At 54.0% G+C, this 24260-nt stretch overlaps 1 protein-coding gene and 1 long non-coding RNA gene across 3 annotated transcripts in view; one reads left to right on the top strand and one right to left on the bottom strand.

Moving 5' to 3' along the window:
- MROH2A (maestro heat like repeat family member 2A) overlaps positions 1-24047 on the bottom strand; it is a 45540-nt gene extending 21493 nt beyond the window's left edge. Inside the window, exons 1-19 of the mRNA XM_043578219.1 lie at positions 23007-24047; positions 22369-22467; positions 21953-22137; positions 17384-17515; positions 16939-17101; positions 14696-14794; positions 13776-13927; positions 13160-13303; positions 11152-11244; positions 10839-10917; positions 10574-10687; positions 7822-7898; positions 6755-6874; positions 6338-6448; positions 5428-5575; positions 4625-4665; positions 4037-4178; positions 3799-3851; positions 3253-3360 (exon numbers count right to left, since the gene is read on the bottom strand). Coding sequence (XP_043434154.1) covers positions 3253-3360; positions 3799-3851; positions 4037-4178; positions 4625-4665; positions 5428-5575; positions 6338-6448; positions 6755-6874; positions 7822-7898; positions 10574-10687; positions 10839-10917; positions 11152-11244; positions 13160-13303; positions 13776-13927; positions 14696-14794; positions 16939-17101; positions 17384-17515; positions 21953-22137; positions 22369-22467; positions 23007-23049 — 2103 coding nt within the window. The 5' untranslated portion in view covers positions 23050-24047. The remainder of the gene's footprint in view (positions 1-3252; positions 3361-3798; positions 3852-4036; positions 4179-4624; positions 4666-5427; positions 5576-6337; positions 6449-6754; positions 6875-7821; positions 7899-10573; positions 10688-10838; positions 10918-11151; positions 11245-13159; positions 13304-13775; positions 13928-14695; positions 14795-16938; positions 17102-17383; positions 17516-21952; positions 22138-22368; positions 22468-23006) is intronic.
- On the top strand, positions 13923-18114 carry LOC122481938. 2 transcript variants are annotated; one of them, XR_006296960.1, is made up of 5 exons: positions 13923-14032; positions 14273-14730; positions 15155-15293; positions 15804-16266; positions 17220-18114. It is a non-coding gene; the product is annotated as an uncharacterized LOC122481938 (long non-coding RNA). The 2 variants fall into 2 exon arrangements; XR_006296961.1 differs by lacking the exon at positions 15155-15293.
- Positions 24048-24260: the final 213 nt, after the last annotated feature.

Below are 24260 nucleotides of genomic sequence, written 5' to 3'. Positions count from 1 at the left end.
ATTTCTTTCTCTAATGCACAGATATCTATGCATTTCGTACATTCTTTGAAATAAACATCGAGGTTATTCTGGAGCGTCGGACTGTTTGCGGGCAAGCGTATTATAAATAGTGGGGACCAAATTTCCCTCCTATGGAAGTCGAACCAGTTTCAACTCACACTAACCAATCTAAGAACACCAATTTCCCCACATTCCTCTGTCACATAGGATGTTACCAGTGAGAGACAGACCATCCACGTTTTCTTGCATTTCTTTGATTTTTAGCAGTGCTGATCACCTTTGCACATTCTCATGATCCTGTTCCTGAATCCCTGTCTGTATTCTTTCCCCATGTCCTATTGGCTCATTTCTCCTGTTTTCTCTTTTATTTGTAAGAGTTTTGTGTGTGTATTTGGAAAAAATACAAAAACAAAAAACAAATACAAAAAACAAAAACAAAAACAAAATACAAAAATACAAAAACAAACATGCATTATTTCATTTAACCCACACAGCATCTCTAGACTGTAAATGCAGTTGCTGTTTGGGGAGATGAAAAACCAGGTGGGGAGGGGTACAACCAGGATATAAAATCAAGCCTGGTCTGGGGCATCTGGGGCGCTCAGCCAGTTAAGCATCTGACTTTGGCTCAGGTCATGATCTCGCAGTCCGTGCGTTTGAGCCCCGTCTTGGGCTCTGTGCTGACAGCTCAGAGCCTGGAGCCTGCTCCGGATTCTGTGTCTCCCTCTTGCTCTGCCCCTCCCCTACTCATGCTCTGTCTATCTCTCTCAAAAATAAACATTAAAAAAATTTTTTAATAAAAAGGATATCTGTCCTTGAATTTACATCAGATAAGATCTGAAGATAGAAGACTATCTGTAAGATACACTTGTTTTTTGTTATTTTACATACTCCCCTACAAAGGCTATCTATTTGGATAAACATAATTTTTGGCTGACACCTGTAAAACCTTTTCTCAGACATCTTCATTGAGATATAATCCACATACCATAAAATCAACCCGTTTAAGGTTTACAAATTTAACGGTATATTCACAAAGTTGGGTAACTATCATCACAATCTAAATTTAGAACATTTTTGTCACCCCCCCCCCCCCAAAGGAAATCCCTTGCCCGTTAGCATCGCTGGACACTCCCTGCAGCTTCTGGAAACCACAGATCTACTTTCCATCCCTAAAAAGATGCCTATTCTGGACATTTCAAGTAAACAGGGTCATATAATATGTGGTCACTTGCATTCCTTTGCATCGGCTTCTGTCACTTAGCATAATGTCTTCAAGGGTCATCCTTTCTGTACCATAAATCAGTACTTCATTCCTTTTAATGGCTGAACAATATTCCATTGTATGGATAGACCATGTTTTGTTTTTTCTTTCATCCACTAGTGGACATTTGGGTTGCTTCTGTGGTTGGCAGTATGAATCACACTATGAACATTTATGTATAAGTTTTTGTGCGGATGTATGTTTCCACTTCTCCTGAGCATGTACAAACTAGGAGTAGAATTCCTAGGTCATATGGTAACCCTATATTTAACATTTCAAGGAAATGGCAGACAGGTTTTCAGAGCCGCTGCCCCATTTTCCATTCACACCAACAATATTTGAGTGTTCAAATCTCTCCACATCCTTACCAATGCTTCTTGTTCTCTGTCTTTTTTCTTATAGTCATCCTAGTGGGTGTGAAGTAGTATGTCCTTATGGTTTTGACTTGTGTTTTCCCTAATGGGAATAATCTCGAGCATTTTTTCGCGTACTTATTCACTCTGCATGTACCTTCTTTGAAGACATGTCTGTTCATATCATTCGCCCATTTCTAAACTGGCCTGTCTTTTTGTTATTGAGTTATAAGAGTTCTTTATATATCCTAGATACAAATCCCTTATTAAGAACTTAATCTGAAAATATTTTCTTTCATTCTTGGGGCTGTCTTTGCACTTTCTTGATGGTTTGACTTTCAACATAAGAGTTTTTAGTTCTGATGATGTCCAACTTAATCTATTTTTCTGTCATCACTTGGACGTTTAGTGTATCTATCTAAGAAGGCCTTGCCCAAAATCAGTTGACAGTAAATGTGAGGTTTATTTCTACACTCTCGATTCTATTACCTCACTCTGTCTGCCCATCCTTATGCCAGCACTGCATTGTCTTGTTCACTGCAGTGGTGTGTAAGAAGTGTTGAAATTGCAACATTTGAGCCCTCCAGCTTTTGTCTTTCTTTTAATCATAATTATGTTGGCTATTCTGGGCCCCCTGTATTCCCACATGACTTTTAGGAGTAGCTTGTCAATCTATGAAGAAAGAAAGAAGAAGGAGAGAAGGAAAGAAAGAAAAAAAGAAAGAAAGAGAAAAAAGAAAAAGAAAGAAAAGAGAAAGAAAAGAAGAGAAGAGAAGAGAAGAGAAGAGAAGAGAAGAGAAAAGAAAAAAGAAAAGAAAAGAAAAGAAAAGAAAAGAAAAGAAAAGAAAAGAAAAGAAAAGAAAAGAAAAGAAAAGAAGCCAGCTGGGTTTATGACAGGAATCACAATGAACATGTAGATAGATTTGGGGAGCATGCCATCTTGACTATCTCATCTTCCAGGCCATGAACACAGGATCCTTTCTGTTGATTGAGACCTTCTCTGATTTCTCTCAACTATGTTCACAGTTTTGTAAAAACCTTTTTACAACAAAATGCACATATGTGGTCATGAGCCAGTAGCTGGATGAGTCGGATGTGTGGAATAACATCCAGCAATCTACCGGTGGGGGTGGGGACAGTTGGGAGTCCAGCTCTAAACCCAGCCTGCCCACTCTTTCTTCCTTTGTCCCCCTCCCAGCCTCATCTTCTTCACAGCCGAGCTAGAACTCAGTTCACGTCCCTAGAACTCAGGACGTGCCTGGTGCTCCCCAAGGAACTTAGCCTTCCGTGGCTCAATGTCACCCTCACTATTTTCACTATTTCCCAAAACCTGCTCACACATCTCAGCCCTTGCCTGTTGGACTCTGCTAGGAGACCACTTCAGGTGGAAAGTGAGATGAAGGGTGGGGAAGATGGCGACTGGAGAGGAGGCCCCAGCTTCAGCAAAGCAGGCTTTTAAAGAAAAACAACACAAAGCAAGAAACAAACACCCACTGACTTAAGCCACCCACCTCTCCTCCCAGAACCCTGTGGACAGCTGCAGGTACATCTGGGCTCACCCACAGTGCGGGACTCCATCCCACTGTCCCTGGTGTCCCCTCCCTGTCTGAACTGTCTTGACGCTGTGAGGACAAACCTTCTCCAGGGAGGGGCTGTCAAAGCTTTCGATCTGGTTGTTCAGCTCTTTGCTCAGACGCAAGCTCCAGTTGGAACCTCGAGTCTTCTTAAGGGAGTTTCTCAGAAACTGAGGAGACAGAAGATGTAGGTGGGCAGTGCCCAAGGACCCCAGTCCTGTCCTCTCCCAGGCTGCGGGAGGGCTGTGTGACCTTGAGTGGTGACTCACCCTCTCTGGCCCCCTTCCCCAATCTCCAGACTGCTCGACCCATCGGACCCTGATCCCGTGAGCCTGGAGAACAGCTGTGGCTTTGATGCTGGAGGGAGGAGGGTTACCCCGTGCTGCTTTCCTGAACACATGGTTCCCCGAGTTGGAAGGCTCTCTGTTCTCCCCTGCCGGCAGACACAGCCGTGGACGTGCCTGGTGCTCCCCAAGTCTTCTCGGACAGAAGGAGAATGTGTCCTCCAAGGACTCCTAAACTCCCCATGCCGACCCCGCCGAGGGCCCTCCCGTGCACCCTTCTCCTTTCTCCCGGCCCGACCTCAGCAAGCTGGATTATGTCCTCACCTGAATTAGCTTGTCCTCCCAGGTCTTCTGATTCCAAGTAAACTCAGTATGTTCTGCAGAAAGAAGGCCCACATGTGCTACTTTCTCCCGCTGCTCCCTTCTGGGGACCCCTTCGTGGGTCAGGCACTCGAAGCCCTCCACGGATGGGCTCAGCACATGCTGTCGTCCCCTCCCCACTTCAAGCCAGGTGATTAGTACGCCAGCAGGCACGTGGGGAGGGGGCCCCCGGGCGCCTCACCTTCCAGGTACTTGACCAGTAGCGGGATCTCCAGCTCCCACATGTCAGCCATGGCGGGCGCGATGCTCTGGCTCAGGGTCCTTAGGAGGTTGAGCATGGCTATCCCACGGCCCTCCCCCTTGTAGGGGGATGACATCAGCACCTGGGTGGGGGACGCCCAGATGCCAGTGGGGCAGGGCAGCCCCCCATCCAGGCACTTTGTTCCCAGAAAGAAGAGGGGCAAGATCATGGGCTTTCTCCCCACCCCAGGCTTCTGCAGAGTGTGGGTTAATGCCCAGAGTCAACATAAGGAGCAGAACGCGTGCGTGCAAGGCCCCCAGGGGCAGGCGGGCCCTTGGCAGTGTCCTGGGGATGCGCTGGGGCTGCTCAGAGGCTGAGCAGAGGAATGTGGGAGCACGTTCCCAGCAGGTTCCTGGGCATCCGAGCACACAGCCCTTGCCACATGTACCCAAGAGGAATCAAAGGGACTGGAAAGCTCTGTCCTGCCAAGTGTCTAGCTCCCTCCTCCCTTGGAGGGGCTTTCAAGAGAGAGATGCCACGGGCCCTGGCCTCAGTCTGCCCAGGGCACAGCCTGGATGAGCCACTCACCAGGAGACGGGCTAGCAGTTTCTGGGGCGCGGGCAGATCCACTGAGGAAGAAGGAGATGTGACCCTGCTGAAGCTGCCCGGCTGATACTGGGAAACACCCCATGCTCCCATGCCCCTGTGTCCCTGAGAAGGGCTTTGCCCTAGAAGTACTTTCCTGAAGCATCCCATTGCCCCCAGAACAGAGGATGGGTTGGCACAGGGACCAGTGATAGGTCCATAAAGAACATCATTTTAATTGGTTGATCCTAGGAAGAAGGGAGAATTGCGCTTTGCGCTGGGGCTTAGAAGACATTGTGGGGGGGGTGCTAGTCCAGAGCCCGGGGGAGGTCATGAAGAAGACCCTTCACCATTTGCCGTCCCTGGGTCCTAAAGGGCTCCTAAAATCACACCCACCACCAGCAACGCCCATCCAGCAAAGCCCCAGCCCCACGAGAACAGCCCCCTTGGAAGAGCAGTGTCACTCCACCCTTAGGTGGGGCCAGTCACTTCTTGGAGAGTCTGACATGGACAGTGCTGCACTGGGGTTACAGACGACTCCCATGGGACCCAGACAAGTCACATGTGGAGAAAGCCTGAGCCTCCATGGGTGAGGTCCTGGGAGGGGTGCAGGGGGCGGGGATGTGAGGAATGACCCGCCAAAGGAAGCTGGCTCCATTTCAACCCCTCCTCAGATATGCTAAGGGCCTCCGGCCTGGCTGTTTGGACTCCTAGACGCTTCCTGGGAAACGGGGAGAGGACACACTCGGAGACACGGAGCGACCGGCCCGCCCAAGCCCCCCAGCCAGCACAGGGACGCTGCCCACCGTGCCTGCTCTTGCTGGCCACGCTGGCCTCCATATCCTTGGTGCGTGGCTGGCGTTCCACCAGGTTTGTGAGACTGATGCAGATGGGAGTCAAGGCCTCGGTGTGATCTGTCTCCATGATGTAGCACAGGAGCCGCAGCCAGAACTCCTGGGTTGGGGGCAGAGGGGCAGGATCGGCGGCGGCATCCGTGGCCACACGAGATCCGTCAGGCCTGCCCCACGGTGCCGGCCTGTGAGTCCAGGACTGGCTCTAAGCAGGTGCCCCCTGGGCTGTGGCCACCGTGAATCTTCTCACTCTCTCTGTTATTCAGATAAGCTGCCCCCGGCCAGGGAGCGTCCAGCCCAGAGTCTCACGGAGTGGACAAGGATTCCCTCCTGATGCTATCATGGTAAATTTTTTGGCCAAATCACGTTGTATCGCAATGAAAAGTTGACACCCTTGTTTCCCTCTTAAGCTTGTGACTTCCTTGGGGTTACACGGAGCCCTCGCAGTATAAGCCTTCGTGTCTTCACGTGCTAGGAACTCACTGGATGCTTGTGCAATTAAACAATTAAAATCATATCTACACACACACACACATACACACCTGGGCTGCAGGGGCTTGAAGGTAATAGACACACTTCTGGCAATAAGTCAATGGATACCTATTGAGGCCCTCTGCGTGCCAAGCACTGCCTTAGTGTCTGGGGGACTAAGCTCCCATCAAGGACCCAGCTCTGGAACTGGACCTTTAAGGACAAGAGCTCGGGTGGTGGGAAGATGGAGGCCCTCCGGGCCCCGGCAGCAGGACTGGGAGAAGAAACAACACAGAGCTCTGGGCATGCGTCATTGCCCTGTCCGCCCCCTCCACTCCGAGCCTGGTGTGGGACCCACACAAGTCAAGCTGTTGGCTGCAGGGTGACCACTCACGTTGGTCATCCCACTGACGGAAGAGGTTATGATCCGCACAGTGTCCATGGTGACTTTATGGACCATCTTCTCCTCCAGGTCCCTCTGATAAAAGCTCTCCCGGCGATTTGTCTGGAAGGCAGAACCGAGGGGTCCCTGCTCGCGGGCGGGTGCCCTGCAGCCTTCGGTGTGGCCTCCTCACCCCCGTGAGGCTCCATGCCCCGGAGCCGGGTCTCCAGGGTTTTCTGGATTCCCTGCCTGGCGTGACTGCGCCCACCCTTACCTACAGCTCACTGCGTCTCTGTGCCTGAACGCAGTCATGAACGCAGACTCACGCAGGTTTGAGCACAGATACACCGGGCGGATTCTTGCCTCAGTGCTTCGGAAACCGCTTCCAAGGCCCGGCTGTGCCATGGTCTGCACATCAGGGCCACTCACCAGTTTGTAGGTGGAGAGAGTCAGCTGCACAGACACGTACTTCAGGCCCCAGCCTTTGATCCTGTCCTGGTAGCCAGACAGAGCCAACTGGCCGATGATACGGAGAATAGCCATCCTTACCTGTGGGGACGGGCAGCAGACAAGCCGGGGACTGGGATGGGCTCCGGGGGAGAAGGGCTCAGCATCTAATGCCGAATCCCGTGACCTGAGATGGCCAGGAATTGGGGGTGCTCTGGGCGGGAAGGAGCCTCAGGGGCTACCACCCACTCTGCCCCCCATCCCCTGCCTCGTCCAGGGGCGCCCACTCTGCAGCGGGCCCACCCAGGAGCCCTATCTGAGCCTCCCAGAGACACGGAACACACTCCCTTCTAGACAGGCTACTCCCTTCTCAGGCAGCCCTGGAGGGGACAGCCTGACTCTTATGCTGGGCCCGCCCAGGCTTGGGCTCATGTTTGCAAAACCCTACGTGGGGTCAGCACAGAACAAACCTGTTCTCTCTTCCCTTGACGGTCTCCACATTTTGAGAACAGCACGGCCTAAATCTCCAGCCCAAATCCCACCCCACCCCCCCAGGCCCTCTAGACCCTCGCCCTCTTGGACCTATGACCAGAACTGAAGCTACATTCCAAGGTGGCCATGGCTACAGTGGAGACTGGACTGTGGGGTTTGGGGGGCCTTTATTTGGAGGGCGCAAGGTGTGCGTCTTTCGAATTTCAAGTTGCTTTCTTCAAATGCAGTAAAGGCTACACCAAACCCTCAGGCAGCCACGCAGCTCTGGAGGACTCCGGATTCACCCAGCCTCTCCTCTGTCCAGGGTGCTGGCTGGGCCCCTTCATCGGGCAACTCCAGGTCCTTGAGGAGAGCTGTGGTCCTGCTCCCGTGGGCCTCACACTCCTCCAGCCCTACTCAGTGCTGGCCAGGAAGCTAGGTTTTCCATCAAAGGGCCTCCAGCAGGCCGCCCTCCCCACAGAGCTGGAGAGGAGTGAAGGCCGCCCACCGGACTTCCCTCCGCCGCCCCCTCAGAGTGCCCCGAGCCCCATCCCCTTCCGGGTGTCTGCCCCCGTTACCTTGAAGCGGGTGTCAGAGAGGGTGGTCTTGACCACCCGGATGGCCAGGTAGATGGTCCTGACATTCATTCTGGGCTCTGAAAGAGGAACACCAGCCTGGAGGGCCACCGGCCTCAGAGCTGGGCTCTGAGGAGATGCCCAGGACTCCCAGCGAGACCCCCAGAGCAGCAGGCCTGCCCCCCACCTTCTACCAGGAGCCAGGCATCAGCTGGCTCGTCCACGTCACGCCTCCTGAGAGCCTCCGACTCCCACCGCGGCTCGGGGCCGCCTCCCTCAGAGGCCTCGCTGGCCACCTCCCTGTCCCACCCCACCCGGTGCCAGGGGAGAGCATGGCTTTTATGCCTCACAGCTTGGCCTCTGCTTTGTGATTCTCATGGAACCCAGCCGGACCCTCCTTGAGGTGAGAGCCCCACCTACTGTCACTTTAGCACCTTCAGGTGGGCACATGGTGGGCTGGGCACACGGTGGGCACGCATAGACCGTTAAGCACAGCAGGGCAGAGCCCGGGCTCTGGTACCAGGCTGCCTGGGTTCAGACCCTGTGTCTGCCACAACGTAGCTATGTGACCGCAGGTGAATTCCTCAGTCCCCTGTGCTTCAGTTTCCCTACCTTTAAAATGGGGATAACAACAGTACCTCTCTCACAGAGCTTCTGTGAGCAGTAATGACAGCGCTTGGCACACAAGAAGTGCTTTGGAAGCGTTTGTTAGTCATAGAATTGCGGACAGCCGATTGGGAGAGAAGGAAGATTGACAGAGGTAAGACAGAGGGGCGCCTGGGTGCCTCAGTTGGTTAAGCATCTGACTCTTCACATCGTCTCAGGCCGTGATCTCGCTGTCGTGGGATCAAGCCCCGCAGTGAGCTCTGTGCGAACACCATGGAGCCCGCTTGGGATTCTCTCTCTCCCTCTCTCTCTGCCCCTCCCCCTGCCAAAATAAATAAATCAACTTAAACAAAAGAGAGAGAGAGAGAGAGAGAGAGAGGTAAGAGAGAGCCGAGAGAAGATTCCGGAGAGGTCCAGTGTGGACAGAATTGCAGTCGGGTGCTCGGGCTCACACTACACTCAAGGCTACATGTTACTACAAGTCAACGCTGGTGGAAAAGTAGCAGGCAACCAAGCACTAAGAGAGCAGGTTCCAATTTTGAGTTTTTATCTGCAAGATAGAAACTTTTTTTCTGATTTTAAAAATAACGTGTGTTCATTGCAAAATTAAAATAAAAGGTAACCACGCAACAGTTTGTGTCCTTCCACACTCACTCAGGCAAAACTAAGCATATAGATTTCTTGCAAGTAATCAAGACTATGTAACACCCTACCCCCCACACCATACTATCACCCTCAATACAGAGAGGGCTTCTTTCCCATGAAAAAATACAGAGTGACTATATCCTTTAAGGTTGAGTAATATTCCACTATGTGTATATACTATTCTTCATTCCAGAAATTCCCTATAGAAAAACATTTAGGTTGTTTCTAACGTTTTGCTTGTATGCATGATGTGGTAATGAACGTCATTGTCCAGTTACCTTCGGGCAATTATATCCTTCAGACAATTGTCAAGAAGCTGGACTGTTGAGCCCAAGTTTTGGTCCCTATCCAACTGAACATCCAGAATGCTTTATCAACTTACACAAGAAGCTAGTTTCTTTTTTTTTTTTTTCTAGCACAGGGATTAGCAAAGTATAACCCGCAGGCTAAATCCAGAGCAAAGCCCATTTGTGTAAATAAAGTTTTATTGGAACATAGCTCCACTGTGCAGTTTATGACGGCTTTTACACAGCTGAGTAACTGTCACAGAGACCATATGGCCTATAAAGCCGAAAGTACTTTTACTATCAGGCCTTTTACAGAAAAATGGTGAGGCCAACTCTAGTCATTATTATCTCTGTCCATCAGATAAATCTGCATTTTTTTTTTTAAGAGAAAGGTTCACTATCAGCAGAACGTCCTTCATATAAAGTTGCCCAGTCTGTGCACTGCACAGGGCACTCAGCTGAAGGACTGAACGGGAGTGGCCATGCTCTCCTCACCAAATCATGAACCTGCCAGGCCACATGCTCCCAGCAAGGGATGTCTTGTCCCAGTTCACACAGAGGCACTGTCTGAGCTGCTGCCTCAGCTGGGGAGAATATTTCCCTTCTGATAACAGGGCCAGGGTTCTAGTTTGGGCTTAGGGATTCAGAATCAGGAGTTTCAACTATGATTGGGCATTGGGACAGTGGGGCTTTAGGGCTATGCCTACATGATATAACTAGGCCTTACATAGAGCCTTTGATTTAGTTTGGGGGGGGGGTAGTTCTAAGATTCAGATTAAAAGTTGGAGGGGTGCCTGGGTGGCTCAGTCGGTTGGTTAAGCGTCCGACTTCGGCTCAGGTCATGATCTCACAGTCCGTGAGTTCGAGCCCCGTGTCGGGCTCTGTGCTGTGCTGACAGCTCGGAGCCCGGAGCCTGCTTCTCTCTGCTCCTCCCCCACTCACGCTCTGTCTCTCTATCAAGAAATGAATAAACGTTAAAAAAAAAAAGTTGGAAATTCAGACTCAGGTGGAAGCCGGGATTCAGGGTTTGCGGACACAGCTGGGGGTCGGGGGGGTCACAGTGCTGGTTAGGTTCAAGCACAGAAAATGCGAGGCAACAGACAGCCATGACCCCTTGGCCCAGCCAGCGATGTCAACAAAAGAGGAAATGACCGAGTTCCAGATATGTGTGAGACCCGCTTCCCCTGACTCCCGCCCCGCCTCCTGGTCCTGCTCACCAGCTGCGCTCACTATCGCCCTAATCAGGGTCAATGTCCCCACGCGGATGGCCTCTTGGCTCATCTCCATCTGACCGAGGAAGAATTTCATCAGCTCCTTGGGGTAGGACCGGGCTGCAGGGGGGAAGGTTGCCTTAGTCATACGCCCCCTGGGCCAGACAGATGGAGCCAGAGGAGGCAGCCCTGGGGGGCGGGGACTCCCGGGGGGGGGGGCAGGGACTCCCCACCCTCCGCCAGGCTCATAGGGGACCTGGGGGAGCCTCACCGAGGGCTATGAAGCAGTGTACGATCTCCGCCAGGTTTTGGCTGCTGTACTGCTGCTGGGCAGGAGCCTTGGAACACACCTGGGGAGGGGGCGTGCAGGGAGGGTGGTGAGACGACAAGCAGAGACGGGATGCAAGCACGGGGGCGGCCTGGCCGTGGCAGAGCTGCGTGGGCAACCAACGGCTCCCAGCCCCCGGCGGATACGGGAGCCGGATGAACGAGATGGGGGCTCCACAGCCGCGCCACCTGCCACCGCCCACTCCCCACGGCAGCACCCCGAGAATGCTGGTGCCCCGCCAAGCTCGCGGCCTCACCTGGACGTGCAGTTCCGTGAAAATGGTGTGTAGTTGCATTTGGGGGACGGGGGTGTTGGTGGTGACGGACGTTTCCAGGATCTGCCTCAAGACCTGCAATGAACGGGCCGATGATTCAGGGTCAGTGAACTCTGGACTCTTGTGGCTCAGAGGGGCCCATCAACCGGCGGTATCAACATCCCCCCTGGGAGCTGGCGGGAAACGCAGAGGATGTGGAGAAACGGGGACCCTCTTGTACCATTGGTGGGATTGCAAACTGGTGCAGCCGCTCCGGAAAACAGTGTGGAGGTTCCTCAAAAAATTAAACATAGACCTACCCCATGACCCAGCAGTAGCACTGCTAGGAATTTCCCCAAGGGATACAGGAGTGCTGATGCATAGGGGCACCTGTACCCCAATGTCTATAGCAGCACTCTCAACAATAGCCAAATTATGGAAAGAGCCTAAAAGTCCATCAACTGCTGAATGGATAAAGAAGTTGTGGTTTATATACACAATGGAATACTACGTGGCAATGAGAAAGAATGAAATATGGCCTTTTGTAGCAACGTGGATAGAACTGGAGAGTATGATGCTAAGTGAAATAAGCCATACAGAGAAAGACAGATACCATATGGTTTCACTCTTATGTGGATCCTGAGAAACTTAACAGAAGATCATGGGGGAGGGGAAGGGCGAAAAAAAGTTACAGAGGGGGAAGGAGGCAAACCATAAGAAACTCTTAAATACTGAGAACAAACTGAGGGTTGATGGGGGGCGGGTGATGGGTATTGAGGAGGGCACCTGTTGGGATGAGCACTGGGTGTTGTATGGAAACCAATTCGACAATAAATTTCATAAAAAGAAAAAAGAAAAAAGAAAAGGAAAGAAATGCAGTCTCTCAGGCTCTTCTCCAGACCTGATGAATCGGATCCTGCATTGTCAACAAGCCCCCAAGCTATTCCCAGGCACAGTGATGCTTGGAAAGTGCTGTGCTAAGCCACTGAGCATGGCATTCAAGGCCCTCTTCCCCTTTCTCCCCTATCCACCTGGCAGCGAATCTCATTCTTTAGCCAGAGTGATCGAAGGGCGGCCCCCTAAATCTATCGTATTAATTTCTGCTCTTTGCTTTTGTAGCTGAGGACCACGCCTCTGCTGTAAGTGAGTGACACAGCCCAGGTCACACCTTCACTCAGAACCCTGCCGAGGCTCCATCCCACACAGGTTACGGGCTATCGTGGGTTAAAGGGTCTCCTGAAAATTCATGTGCACCTGGAGCCTCAGAATGTGACTTTATTTGAACATGAGGCTTTCCAGGGGCACCTGGGTGGCTCAGGCGGTCAAGGGTCCAACTTCGGCTCAGGTCATGATCTCACGGTTTGTGAGTTCGAGCCCCGTGTTGGGCTCTGTGCCGACAGCTGGGAGCCCGGAGCCTGCTTCAGATTCTGTGTCTCCCTCTCTCTCTCTCTGTCTGTCCCCCGCTCGTGCTCTGTCTCTGTCTCCCAAAAATAAACATTAACAAAATTAAAAGAAAAAACAAAATAAGCTTTCCAGATGTCATGAGGTAAGGGCCTCAGATGAAATGAACCATCCTGGATTTAAGATGGGTCTGAAGTCCAACAACTAGCGTCCTTATAAGAAGAGGGGAGGACACGGAGAAGAGACCACGTGAAGAGAGGGGGACGACGGAAGGCTGCAGCCACCAGCCAAGCAACGCGAGGGGCCACCGGCAGCCGGAAGAGGCAACCAAAGGATTCCTCTCCAGGGCCTTCAGAAGGTGCGCCCCTGGAACCGTGAGGCTACATTTCTGTTACTTGGAGCCTCCCGCCCTGTGGTTCTCTTACGGCAGCCCCAGGAAACTAACACACAACCTCACCGCAGCCTCCAAGACCCTTTGGGATCTCATCCCTTCCACCTGGAACAGCAGTGTTTCTCAAAAATCCAGTGAGTGTGGAGCCCCAGCTTCTACTCAGGTGACACTCCCCCTCCCGACGCGGGACCCAGAGGAGCCAAGCCTGCAGCCTCTCACCTGCGTGATGAACAGGGCCTCCAGGCCGCCCCGGTATTCCGCCAGCAGCAGGGGGATGTAGTCGTACAACTGATTCCGAAGGTCGTCGTTGGGCAGGAGGAGGGTCAGCATGGGCTTCAGGGACTTGATGACCCCCAGCTTCACCTACCACAGGAGCCCGGGAGCCCCAGCGAGGCCCAGTGAGGTCACCCCATCCAGAGAGTCCAGGGCACGTGACAGAGAGGGCCTTGGGAGCAGGCGGGGCCCCGCCCGAGACCCCACAGGCAGGCGACGAGGCCGGACTGTCCCTGCAAGTCCCGGCTCTGTCACTCGGGAGAACCTGTCTGAGCGCCTGAGTTTCCTCATTTGTAAAACGGTCCTACGGCACAGCTCCTCTAGGTAAAACGCACCGTAACAGGGACCCTCCTCCAGCAACTCCTGGGGTCTTTCTCAAGCCAGGCCCCCCGGGGCCCCAGGGCCCAGGCAGGTCAGCTCCTCCATTGATCAGGTCACCGTCTCTCCGGGTTCTGAGAACGAGGCTGGACCCAGTGGTCTCTCAGCCCTCCTTAGCCACACAGGCTGGGAAGCCATGACCTGGGGGAGACCACAGGACCCCCTTGAGAAGGGTGCTTCTCACCTCAGGGTTGTGGTTCCTTAGCCACACAGTCACGAAATAGCGATACATCGGGAACAGCTTCATGGCAAACTGATCTTCCGTCATCACAGGATACACACTGTCCTCCAGATGCCGCAGGTAAAACTGGACCGTCTCACAGAAGGTCTCCATGGCTACAGAGCAGGGTGGGGGCAGTGAGCCCCGAGGGGCAGCAGCCGGACGAGGTCTCCCCGGGCCACCTCCCTCCAGAAGCGTTGGCACACTTCTGTAACCAGCAGGTGAGCGAGATGGCCTCAGACAGCCTAGAAAATGCCTCTCTTCAGCCCGTGCTCTCTGCCTTCCAATTTTTATCAGCTTTCTACCCGTGTGGGAGGGGGGCTGTTAAGCCCACGGGTGTGTCCAGACCCCAGTCCTTGAGATTCACATACAGGGGTCAAGGGTAGGATATGGCTCCTTACTCACAGCCCGAGGATTGTCCCACAGAGGGCAGTGAGCACATTTTGTCTTATTCTTCTCAGGGATCAGGGATTTGGGACCCCCCGAAACACTTAAGAAATCAAAACCTGGGGCAAGGAGATCAGACCATAAAGAGCATCCGAGACCAGCCCTGGTCGGGCCCAACATAGAGCCATGTTCCCTGGTTCCCTCTCCTGTGAAATCCCGTCGTCCTCCTGAAACGCTCGAAACAGAGCCGGGTAAACCGAGTCACAGAGACAACTTCCTCCCGCTAAGCCGTGTTCCCTTGAAAGCACCGGCCACAGTTCCACTGCCTGTGCCCCGCCGAGAGCCGATCGGGGCCACACGAAGCAGGAGATTGGACAAATGCTCGGGAATAAGTGAACAACCTACCTCCTGTTCAGCAAACCCCTCCACCTGCTTGCCCAGGGCCCTCGTCCAGCCCCCTGGCCGGGCCCCACCAGCGGGCCCCACCAGGCACGTACCACTGCAGATCACCTGGCACATCTTGGCTTCATTGGTGAGTCTCAGCATCGTGAATATGGTGGCCAGGGTGATGCCCATGTATGGCATGAATTCAAACACTGTGCAGGGGGACGAGAGGTGGCAGGGAGTTGGGGGCGGGTCAGCAGGGACAGGCCAGAGGACAAGCCCGCTTCCTGCCACCTCCTGCCTCCACGGGGCCCAGCGTGTGGCTGAGGCCACAGGATAAAGTGTGGAAGTCAGTGGGAGGTGAAAGGAACAAACCGGAAACAAGCGAAGGGGGAGGAAGCAGGAAAGGAAGGAGACCGGGGACAGGGAGACAGAAGGAGGAGGAAGAGGAGGAGGGGGAGGAGGAGGGGGAGACAGAACCATAGGGAGGAGCTGGCAGAGCAGAAAGTCAGGGAGGGGAGACTGAGCCTGGCTCCTGGATAGATGCCTGGCTCTTTACGTGTCCCACCAAGGTCCTTGGATGAACAAAGACACAGGGAGACAGGCAGCAAGAAAGAGAAACCAGAAGAAGGCAACAGGCGGGCAGAGAAAGGAAGGAAACCGAGGGACGCTGGGGGCAGAGAAGAGGCGTTGTTGGGGGAAAGGGAACAGGTGACAGAGCCACCCTCCCCTCCAAGCCCGGCCCCTCCAGCGGCCGTCTCAGAGCAGCTAGTCCCCTGCCCCCCGCCCCACTCTCTCCACCCACCCGGCCCCATCTGACCAGAGCCCCTGCAAAACAGGACACGCTGGCCCCCGGGCCCTTCCTGAGCCACCGCCCTTCTCACAGCTTCCACACCACTGCCACCCTGTCCCCGTCTCCCTGCCAACTCTCTTTCTGACGTCGGGTTTCTCCCAGCTGGGTTCTGCCCGCCTCCTCTCCTCTGTCTGCAGCTGTGGGCGTGGACGGCTTTGAGCACCACCCACACGCCAAGACCCTGGGAGGAAGGCCCCCCACACCTGCCCTCGGACTCGACTCCGCATCCACCCATCAGCTGGCCACCTGACCCCGCCCCCCGAAAGTCCCACAGGAATGTGAACTCAGTGCACCTGCCCGGCAGCCAGCTGCTCACGCCTGAAGCTGGGAGTCTTCCTTGGCTCCTCTTTTTTTTCCTTCACCTCCAGCACAGAACTCATCAGCAAGTCCCATCAGTCGGAGCCTCATTCATCTCTCCCGTCTGCGCACCCCTCACCAGCCTGGCCCCAGCCTGAGCCACCATCGCCTCTCACGTACACACCTCTCATCCCTTCTCCACCCACACAACAGCTAGAATGTTCTTCCTGGAACCTGCGTGTCACAAGGCAACCCTACAGCTTTCCGGGGCTCTCAAGTGAGGTCCAGACTCTACCATACCCACCAGGCCCTGCCAGCCTCTCCAACCCCACTTTCCACCATCTGCCCTCACCCTAACGACAGCCACAGTGACCTCTCAGTCCTTCAGAGAAGCCGAGCCTTTCCCTGCCTCAGGGCCTTTGCACATGATGTTCTCCGTGCAGAACGCCCTCCCGCATCTGGTTCTTCACCATCGTCTCGTCCTTTCGGGTCACAACTGAAATGTCGCTACCCCAGTGAGGGCCCCTCACAGAGGTGAGGTCCCCTCCCTCCTGATCTCAAACAGCCACCAGGCTGTTCTCGTCACACCACATGTCATCTCATATGATGATGGCTGATTTTCTTGTTTACTTGTTTACCATCCTTTATGGAGGCGGGACCGAGCGCATTGTACTCACTGCCACTGTGCAGCGGGAGCTCAGCACCTGCTTGTGGAATGGGGGGGGGGGGGGGGAGGGGAGGGGATAAGAAGGAAAAGAGATGAGAACACAAGAGAACGGGGCCCGAGAGGGAGAGCGGTCTGGAGAAAGCAGAGGAATGAAGAGACAGAAATGAGAGGCAGGAACACGGAATCTTGACAGCTAAGGGAGACGTGGAAACGGAAAGAAGGAATGCCAGAGGAAGGTAAGGTAAGCGGGGGGATGGTTGAAGCGGGAGACAGGGGTGAAGGAGAGCTTGTGTCGGGATGAGCACTGGGCGATGTATAGAATCGTCAGGTGACTGGATGACATTCCTGAAACTGATATTACGCTGGACTCAAAAGAAAAACTTAATATAAATTTAAAAACTAGAAAAGAGAGAAATGGGGCTGGTCAGAGAAGACACAGGCAGTGACCAGGAGGGAGCGCCAGGCCGGCCTGCAGGGCCAGACCCGCCCCCCCCCCCCCCCCCGCCGCCATCCCGGGCTGAGGACCCGCGTGCGCCTACCGTTGCCATTGGCCAGTTTCGCCAAGGTGACGATGACGAATTCGTCCGTGAGGTTGAGAGGCTTGAGGTGGTGCTGCAGCTCATACATGACCAAGTTGAAGTGGTTGCGGGACAAAGCCACCAGGGTGTCGCTGGCCACCTCTGCCTTCACGTAGCCCTCCACCTGCAGGGGACGGGGGAGGGACGTGTGTCTCCACCACCCGCTGGGCTGCCATGAAAACCCTCCTGCCCCACACCTGCTCCAGCTCAGGCTCCACCTCTTCTTGTCCCCCTCCCCACAGGTCACTGGACCAGAGAAGCCAAGCCTCTCCCTGCCTCAGGGCCTTTGCACATGATGTTCTCCGTGCAGAACTAAATCCTGCATCCACCCCAGGCCACCAACATCTCAGCCCCTGGGCTGGCAGGGGAGGGGGGCAGGGCACCGATGGACCCAGGGCTTCACTACCTCCAGGCTCTCCCTCATCTCCTTGGAGGCGATGGCGACCAGCCTCTGGACGCCCTGATCCTCTAGCTCCCCCTCCTGCTGGATGATCTCCTGGAGGATGTTGTAAATGTTGACTTTGCGCTGGGTGGAAATCTGGGAAACGATTACGGGCGGGCGGGAAGATCCTGGACTAGGTTGTGGCGCCTGGGATGGACCCAGCCCTGCCCCCAACACAGCCCACCATCTTCTCCCTCCACTGGCCCTCCTCCCATATACCCGTGATTCGCTAGATACGTGTATTTGATCTTTGTCCCCTTTCTGGTTTCTGGCACAGAGCTCCTAAAACCCTTGGGAGTTTCCTAAGTGATGAGAGCCCTGAAAGAGTCTTTTGTTACCTTAATGAGGTGACTCGGAAAGCACCCAAGGATGGGGGCTGGCTGCCAGGAGAACCATCCCTTTCATTAGAGGGTCGTAACTTTCAGTCTTGGAGTGGGGGAGGGGCCGGAATCCGAATGCATTGACCATAGCCAATGATTCAATCGGCGGTGCCTCTGTAATGAGGCCTCCGTAGATCGCAGATCAGGGCTCAGCGAGCTTCCGGGCTGGCAAACACGTGGGGATTCTGGGAGAGCGGTGCACCCCAAGAAAGCACAGAACCTCCGCACCCGTTCCCCGTGGCTTCCCCTCTGCATCTCCTCCATCTGGCCATTCCTGAGTTTGATCCTTTTATAATAGACTAGTAATCCAGCGAGCGGTCTGTTCCTCTGAGTTGTGTGACCCACTCTAGCAAATCAATCAAACCCAGGGAGGGAGTTCGACAGCCAGTCAGTCAGAGGCACGGGGGGGGGGGGGGGGACAAGCGGGGGCGGGGGCAGCTTTGTGGGACTGAGCCCTTAGCCTATGGGATCCGATGCTGTCTCCAGGTGGGTAGGTCAGAACTGAGCTGAACTGGGGGACGCCCCGCTGGTGTTTGAGAACCGCTCGGTGGCGGAGGGGGTGGGGAACCCCACACGCATTGCAACTGGTTCCAGAATGAGTCATACCCCACCTGGGGGTTGTCCTCAAGCCGCCCAAGAGGCAGGCCCTACCGGGTTCCACCCCGGACACCTTTCTCCGCCCTCCCCGCATCCGACTCATCCAACTGGCCCTGGCGGTGTGGCCCGCAAATCTGTTCTCTCTTCCCTGTTCTCAGTCCGGCAGAGTCAGCAAGACAAGAGTCACATGGTCAGCGCCCCAGATTCTCCACACACTTGTCACTGGCCCACTTGAAAGCCCAAGAACGCAGTCCGCCCTGGTGGGGGACCAGTCGATACCAGGAAATGTGCCTCTCACTCCCTTTTGATTCCCAGATAGCCTTATCGCCATCTTAAATGATCCCGTTTAAGGTAGAATTGGACAAAGAGACTGTATTCCCAGACCACACCTGGAGACTGGCGATTAAAATAACCCTTATTGAATCAGGCTTGACCAGCTGCTCTTACAGAATGAGTGTGGGCCGTTGACATGGGGGCCATGGCCCGCAAAGCCCTTGGAAAGGGGCCTCCTCTCTGTTGGGAGGGCGCCACTTCCCAGCAGCCCCAGAGGCCTTGGAAAAGGCACCTCAAGAAGGAAGAAATTCACTCAAACTTATATGTTCACCTAGTGAAATCTGCTCCAGAGAGTCGTGGCCTTGTTTGCCTGGTGTCGCCCTAGCGAATAACCGAGGCTTCCAAACTCCAACCAGAGATTCCTCATGAAAATCCCTGGAAATAAGAAAACTGGGGGGCCTTGGCCGTTCGGTACTGCCTGGCCCTGGACCAGTGTCCCTCGGTCTTTTTTTTTAGATTGTTCCCTAAAGAGCCTTCTTAGACATTTTTTCCTGATTGCACCCCTACCCATGAAGCCTTAATTCCCCGAGTATACGACATATCTGTTTATGTGCATCTCTGTACTTGATACATAAAAAAGTAAGGTTTTCTTCAGAGAATCCATTTTACCCGGGGGTGGGGGGAACAGTATCACCCCCGTGGAGGATGCATGCTCTAGATTTTCAAAGAGACCTCAAGGACACCTGTAGGCTTCATTAACACTCCTGCAGGACCTGTGTAAACAGCCAGGTAAATTTTAATAAGACCAGCCTCCTCTGTGATCAAGAGGCATCTCTGGAGAATATTTATGGTCGCAAGGCAAAAACTGTCAAAGACTTGGAAACTGACCGAAAGACAGGCACCAGAGGAGGTCTTGGGGCTGTCTGCGGCCGCTCAAAGATTATGGGGCCTCAAGCGGGGTGCACCCTTGACCCCCCGTGATTGTCTAGGCTACGTTATCTGGGGACAGAAGCTCAGTCCTAGGAAACTGATACAAATGCAAATGCTTCCTCCCTAGCAACAAAAATCATTGCTGTTCCTGGCAATGTCAACGACTTTTGTCTGGTTTAACAGATTTTGACATTCTGCTGGCTCCTTCACTATTCAATGAAGAACGGAAATCTCCGAAACAGGTTAATTTCGAATGTGCCTACGTGTTTAGTGTCTATGTATTGCCACTGATTATTGACGAGGGCGCATGGGGCGAGCTGAGGACAAAGTACAGGCTGACAGCACCCTCCCCCCACCCCTGCCAGGTGGGATACGTGTGATATTCCCCAGACACTCCTGGCTGCCCAAGAAGAGGGGAAAGGAAAGAAAGCAAATGGTTGACTGATGGAGATCGAGGTCACGTAGGACGGGAGTCTCCTTCAGTTTACGGATGACTTAGTAACGGCAAGAAAAAGGCAATCTTATCCAGAACCTAATCTCCAGAAACCTATAGGCTCCGTTTCCTGGAGCCCTCATATCACCCTCATCGAGATGTGGGTGACGAGTCCAGTGACGAGTCCTTGAAACAGACAGAGTGACCTCCCTCTAGAAGCCCGGCTGCCTCGATGATGACACTTTGTTAAGGGTAAAAGGGAATCTTGGCTTCACGTTATCCTGACCCGCCCCCCACCCCAGGATCCTGTAAGTCTGCTTTAACATATAAAAATTCCTTTATCTCAACTCCCCAAGATACATGCAGGCAATCATACTCCAAGCCTATGGCCCCCTGATATACATCTGAAGGGTCTCATGACTGAGGTTTTACTCAACAGTTTTTCTAACAGCAGCCAGCCCCTCAAGGACCTGGAAACCTTGCTTCAAAATTCCTTAGAGACTTACGCTGTCCCTAACCCCCTCCCAACCTGAGGTATATAATGAGTTATCTGTCACAACCCAACGCAGCTCTTTCTGCCCACAGGTCCTGTCCCCATGCTTTAATAAAATCACCTTTCTGCACCAAAGACGTCTTAAAGAATTCTTTCTTGACCATCGGCTCTGAACCCCCCCATCACCCCAAAACCCCATCAATTATGGCCTGGGTGTTAATCATGCTCTCAAATGTTTTATATTTCCCCGACACCTCGGGGCCTCGATGACCCTGGAGAGCCCACCCCTCCCAGGCTTAGCCAGTTACTATCAAGAGCAAACAGCTCCCCAGGGAGCATGCTTTTCAAATGCAAACCAGCCAGTCCAAAGCCGGTACCATCCACCTGCTCTCCCACTGGGAGCCACTATCCACCTGCCCCTAATGACCCCAGGGCCACATGCCAGACAACCAGGGACAGCCCCGATACCCAGAGCCTGCTGAAATTGTTCACACTAGCCCATCTTCAGCCTGCTCACCCCGCCTGTCCCCTCCCCCCTCCACCCACCAGAGACCACAATATAGACTCTTGCCCCCGTTCCCTCCTCGCTCCCTCTGTTTCCTGGCCATCCCTGGTGCTTGCTCATGTGGCCCTGCATGATATGGCCTGTCCCCTCCCCCTCTCCCCGCACCTCCTAATAAACCCACATTTTAAAAGTCTGTTACAAAACCCTTTGCCTATCTTTGCTCCTCACAGCTGCCACCCATCTTTCAACAAAATCAAGCTTTCTCTAAAGAATTCCTACAAAGATCTCCCGCACTTCCCAGCCCCAAAGGCTACAGGACAGTCTACACTCCAGCAGTTCTCAACGGGTGGTCTCCAGACCAGCAGCCTCAGCATCACCTGGGAAGGTGTTAGAAATGCTGATTCTCAGGCAAGCCCCACAGACCTACTGAATCAGTAACTCTCAGCACGGGGCCCAACAATCTGGGTCTTAACGAGCTCTCCAGGGGACCCTGATGCTCTGCCCCAAACTCTGCCCTGTCTTGCCCACCGCGATTTCCCGTCACACCCCCCATCACTCCCTCCTATGCCTTCCACCCCACTCTTGACCCCGGCTAAGCAGTCTCCGGGCTGGCCCAGCACTTTGCACCCGGTTCTGCTACGTCTTGGGTGCCCCAGGTCTACCTGCTTCACTCCTTCAACATCTTTGTGACTACGTTCGTGAGCCCTAGGACAAGGGCTCCCCAACCCACCGTGTCAGAATAAGGCAGCTTTTTAAAAATTACCAAAGACCCAGGCTCCCATGGGTCCTGTGAGTCAGAGCCTCACGGTCTTGCCCGTGTCTGTGCCCCAGCACCCAGCCCTGTGCCTGCGATGGTCAGTAATGTGTGCTGACCCACGGGTGGCTGGGCTCCGAGGTGGGGCTGGGGGCCAGCGGGCCCTACCTCGGGCACCTGCAGGCAACGGATGAGAGCGTTGATCACCGCGGAGGGCTCCGTGGTGGCCTTCTCCGTGATTATCACCGAGGCCAGCATCTTCCGCATGTCAGGACCTGCCCCCCCAGCAGCGTCCGTCTTTGCTGACCCGCTGTCCATGATGTTGAGGAGGTTTGTGACTTGTTGGAAAGTACCTGAGACAAGGTGGTGCAGGGGTGGCGCTGAGGTGGCTGTCGCGGGAAGTGCTCCCGCGCCCAGGCCCTCCCGACGCCGCCGGGGAAGCCATGCTCTTGCCACGATTGGGCGGGGCCTCTCTGTCCTCGTGCAGACAGAGAAACCGAGACCTAGGCTGGGACACGCCCTCAAGGAGTCAATGGCCAGGACTGGACGGGACAGGAATGCAGGGGTGGGGCCGACTTTCTTACCTCCGTCATCGTCAGGCTCCAGGGGTTCCGGGTCCTCCGTTTCCTCTGCCGGGTCCTCGTTTGAGCCTACCACTGCTTCTGTCATCTCCTCCACAAGCTCTTCGGAGACAAGATTTGTATAAAATCGTTGGTGTATCAACACAACCCAAGAGACCACCGCTCCCCCAAGAGTCACACCCTGCATAACCCTCTCCCCTTCGGTGTGGGCAGAACCGGGACTTGGCTAGACCCGTGTTCTAACCAGTAGACCAAGGCCAAGGTGACAGGAAGCCACTCCCAGGGTCATGTGCTCTCATAGCAGCCTCTGTGTCCTAGGGATGGGAGAGGGAGTCTCGAGCTAGCCTTGAAGCTAACGGCGTGGCCTAAACTGCCTGTGGAAGGGACCCTGTGGCAAGAAGCTGAGGACATCAGTCCTCCAACCCCATAAGCTTGGAAGAGAACTAAGCTCTGGAAAGGATGTGTCTGCGCCAACATGAAGGCAGCCTGTGAGACCCCCTGACTCCGGATCCCCGGAAACCGTGCGATGATAGACGGGTGTTGTTTTAAGCCACTGACACAGCAGTGGCTAACTTGGTTAAGAAGGGCCCTTCCTCTCTCTTCTCTCCACACCGAACACTAACGATTAATGAGAAACCCACCTCCGCCGTCCACGTTGCTCCTCTCAAGGAGCTCTCGTAACATCAGCAGCTTCTCAAGGGTTGACCAACAACACAGATGTCAAAATGGAGGACTGAATGCTCCCAGATCCATTCGCTCCCTGACCAGAGTTCCCCAAGCCTGAAACTCCACAGGCTCTTCACCGTCCTGAGCTCTTTCCCTCCTGGGAATCTGTTGAAGAGCTACTCTGGGACTTAACTACTGACCTTTCCTCGGAGTCCCCTCCTGGTTGGGACAAAAATACACCACAAGGAGAGGATGCCTAATACACATAAAAGGTAATGTGGACAAGGGCAGGTGGGTCGTCAAGGAAGTGGGATGGTTGGCTTCTCAGCCGTAATGTGGATGAGGAAGAGGTCTCCTGGCAGGGTGGGAGGGTTTCACTAGAACCATCACCGTTAGGTCGCAGACCCTTGGAACTCTGAGATCTAACTGCCTTCCTGAGTCTTGATCAACTGAGGGCTTCAAGGAGTGCGCAGGGCCCTGTGTTAAAACGCCACATTATGTTGTCATTAGACGTTTCTTTTATCCATATGTGCGGTGGAATACGGTGGCCTGTTTGGGAAAGGGGCATAGCGGGAGCGGGCGTTATCGACTACCACATCCCCTAGGGATGCCCTGTTGGTTTGCAAGCTCCACAGAAGCTTCCGGGGTGAAATCTGAAACTGGCCTCTGTACTCAGAGGGCGGGGAGAGACTGAAGAAGCCACTCTATGTTGGCAGGTGGCAGTTTTCATAAGCAGGAGAACTTACACAGGAGTTTCATCTTAGGCAGCATCAGGACAAGTGTATCTCTGCATCCGCCAACCACATCTTACAAGTTTATACAGAGGTCTTAACCGGGTTCAGTCACCTGTACTGTCAAGGTGGCCTCAACACCATCTCAGTATCCCAAAACGATCTCCTTGGATCATCCTCTGGGAGTGGGAAAGGCAAGCAGAACCCACATTCCAAGGACAGGAGAGGGGATACGAAGCCTCCGATTTCCCAGGTCCAGCTCACAGGTCAGCTGGCAGTCATGTCTTCTCATTGACCTCTTCACTTCCACCCTGTGGTCATAGGACCTCCGGGTGGGAAGATGTGGTCAGGGCAGCTGGGGTGGGATGGGTGACAGAGGGGTCCTGGGAAGAGGACTCTTCCTCCCCAAGGACTGGGTGGCTTACAGGATGGGGCAGGGGGTTCCCCCTGACAGGTAAGAGAGCAGGTACCCCATTTCCTGAACCAAAAGTGGAGCCC

The sequence above is a fragment of the Prionailurus bengalensis genome, chromosome C1, assembly GCF_016509475.1.
Source record: "Prionailurus bengalensis isolate Pbe53 chromosome C1, Fcat_Pben_1.1_paternal_pri, whole genome shotgun sequence".
Lineage (NCBI taxonomy): Eukaryota > Metazoa > Chordata > Mammalia > Carnivora > Felidae > Prionailurus > Prionailurus bengalensis.
This window is presented reverse-complemented; position numbering and strand designations above follow the sequence as displayed.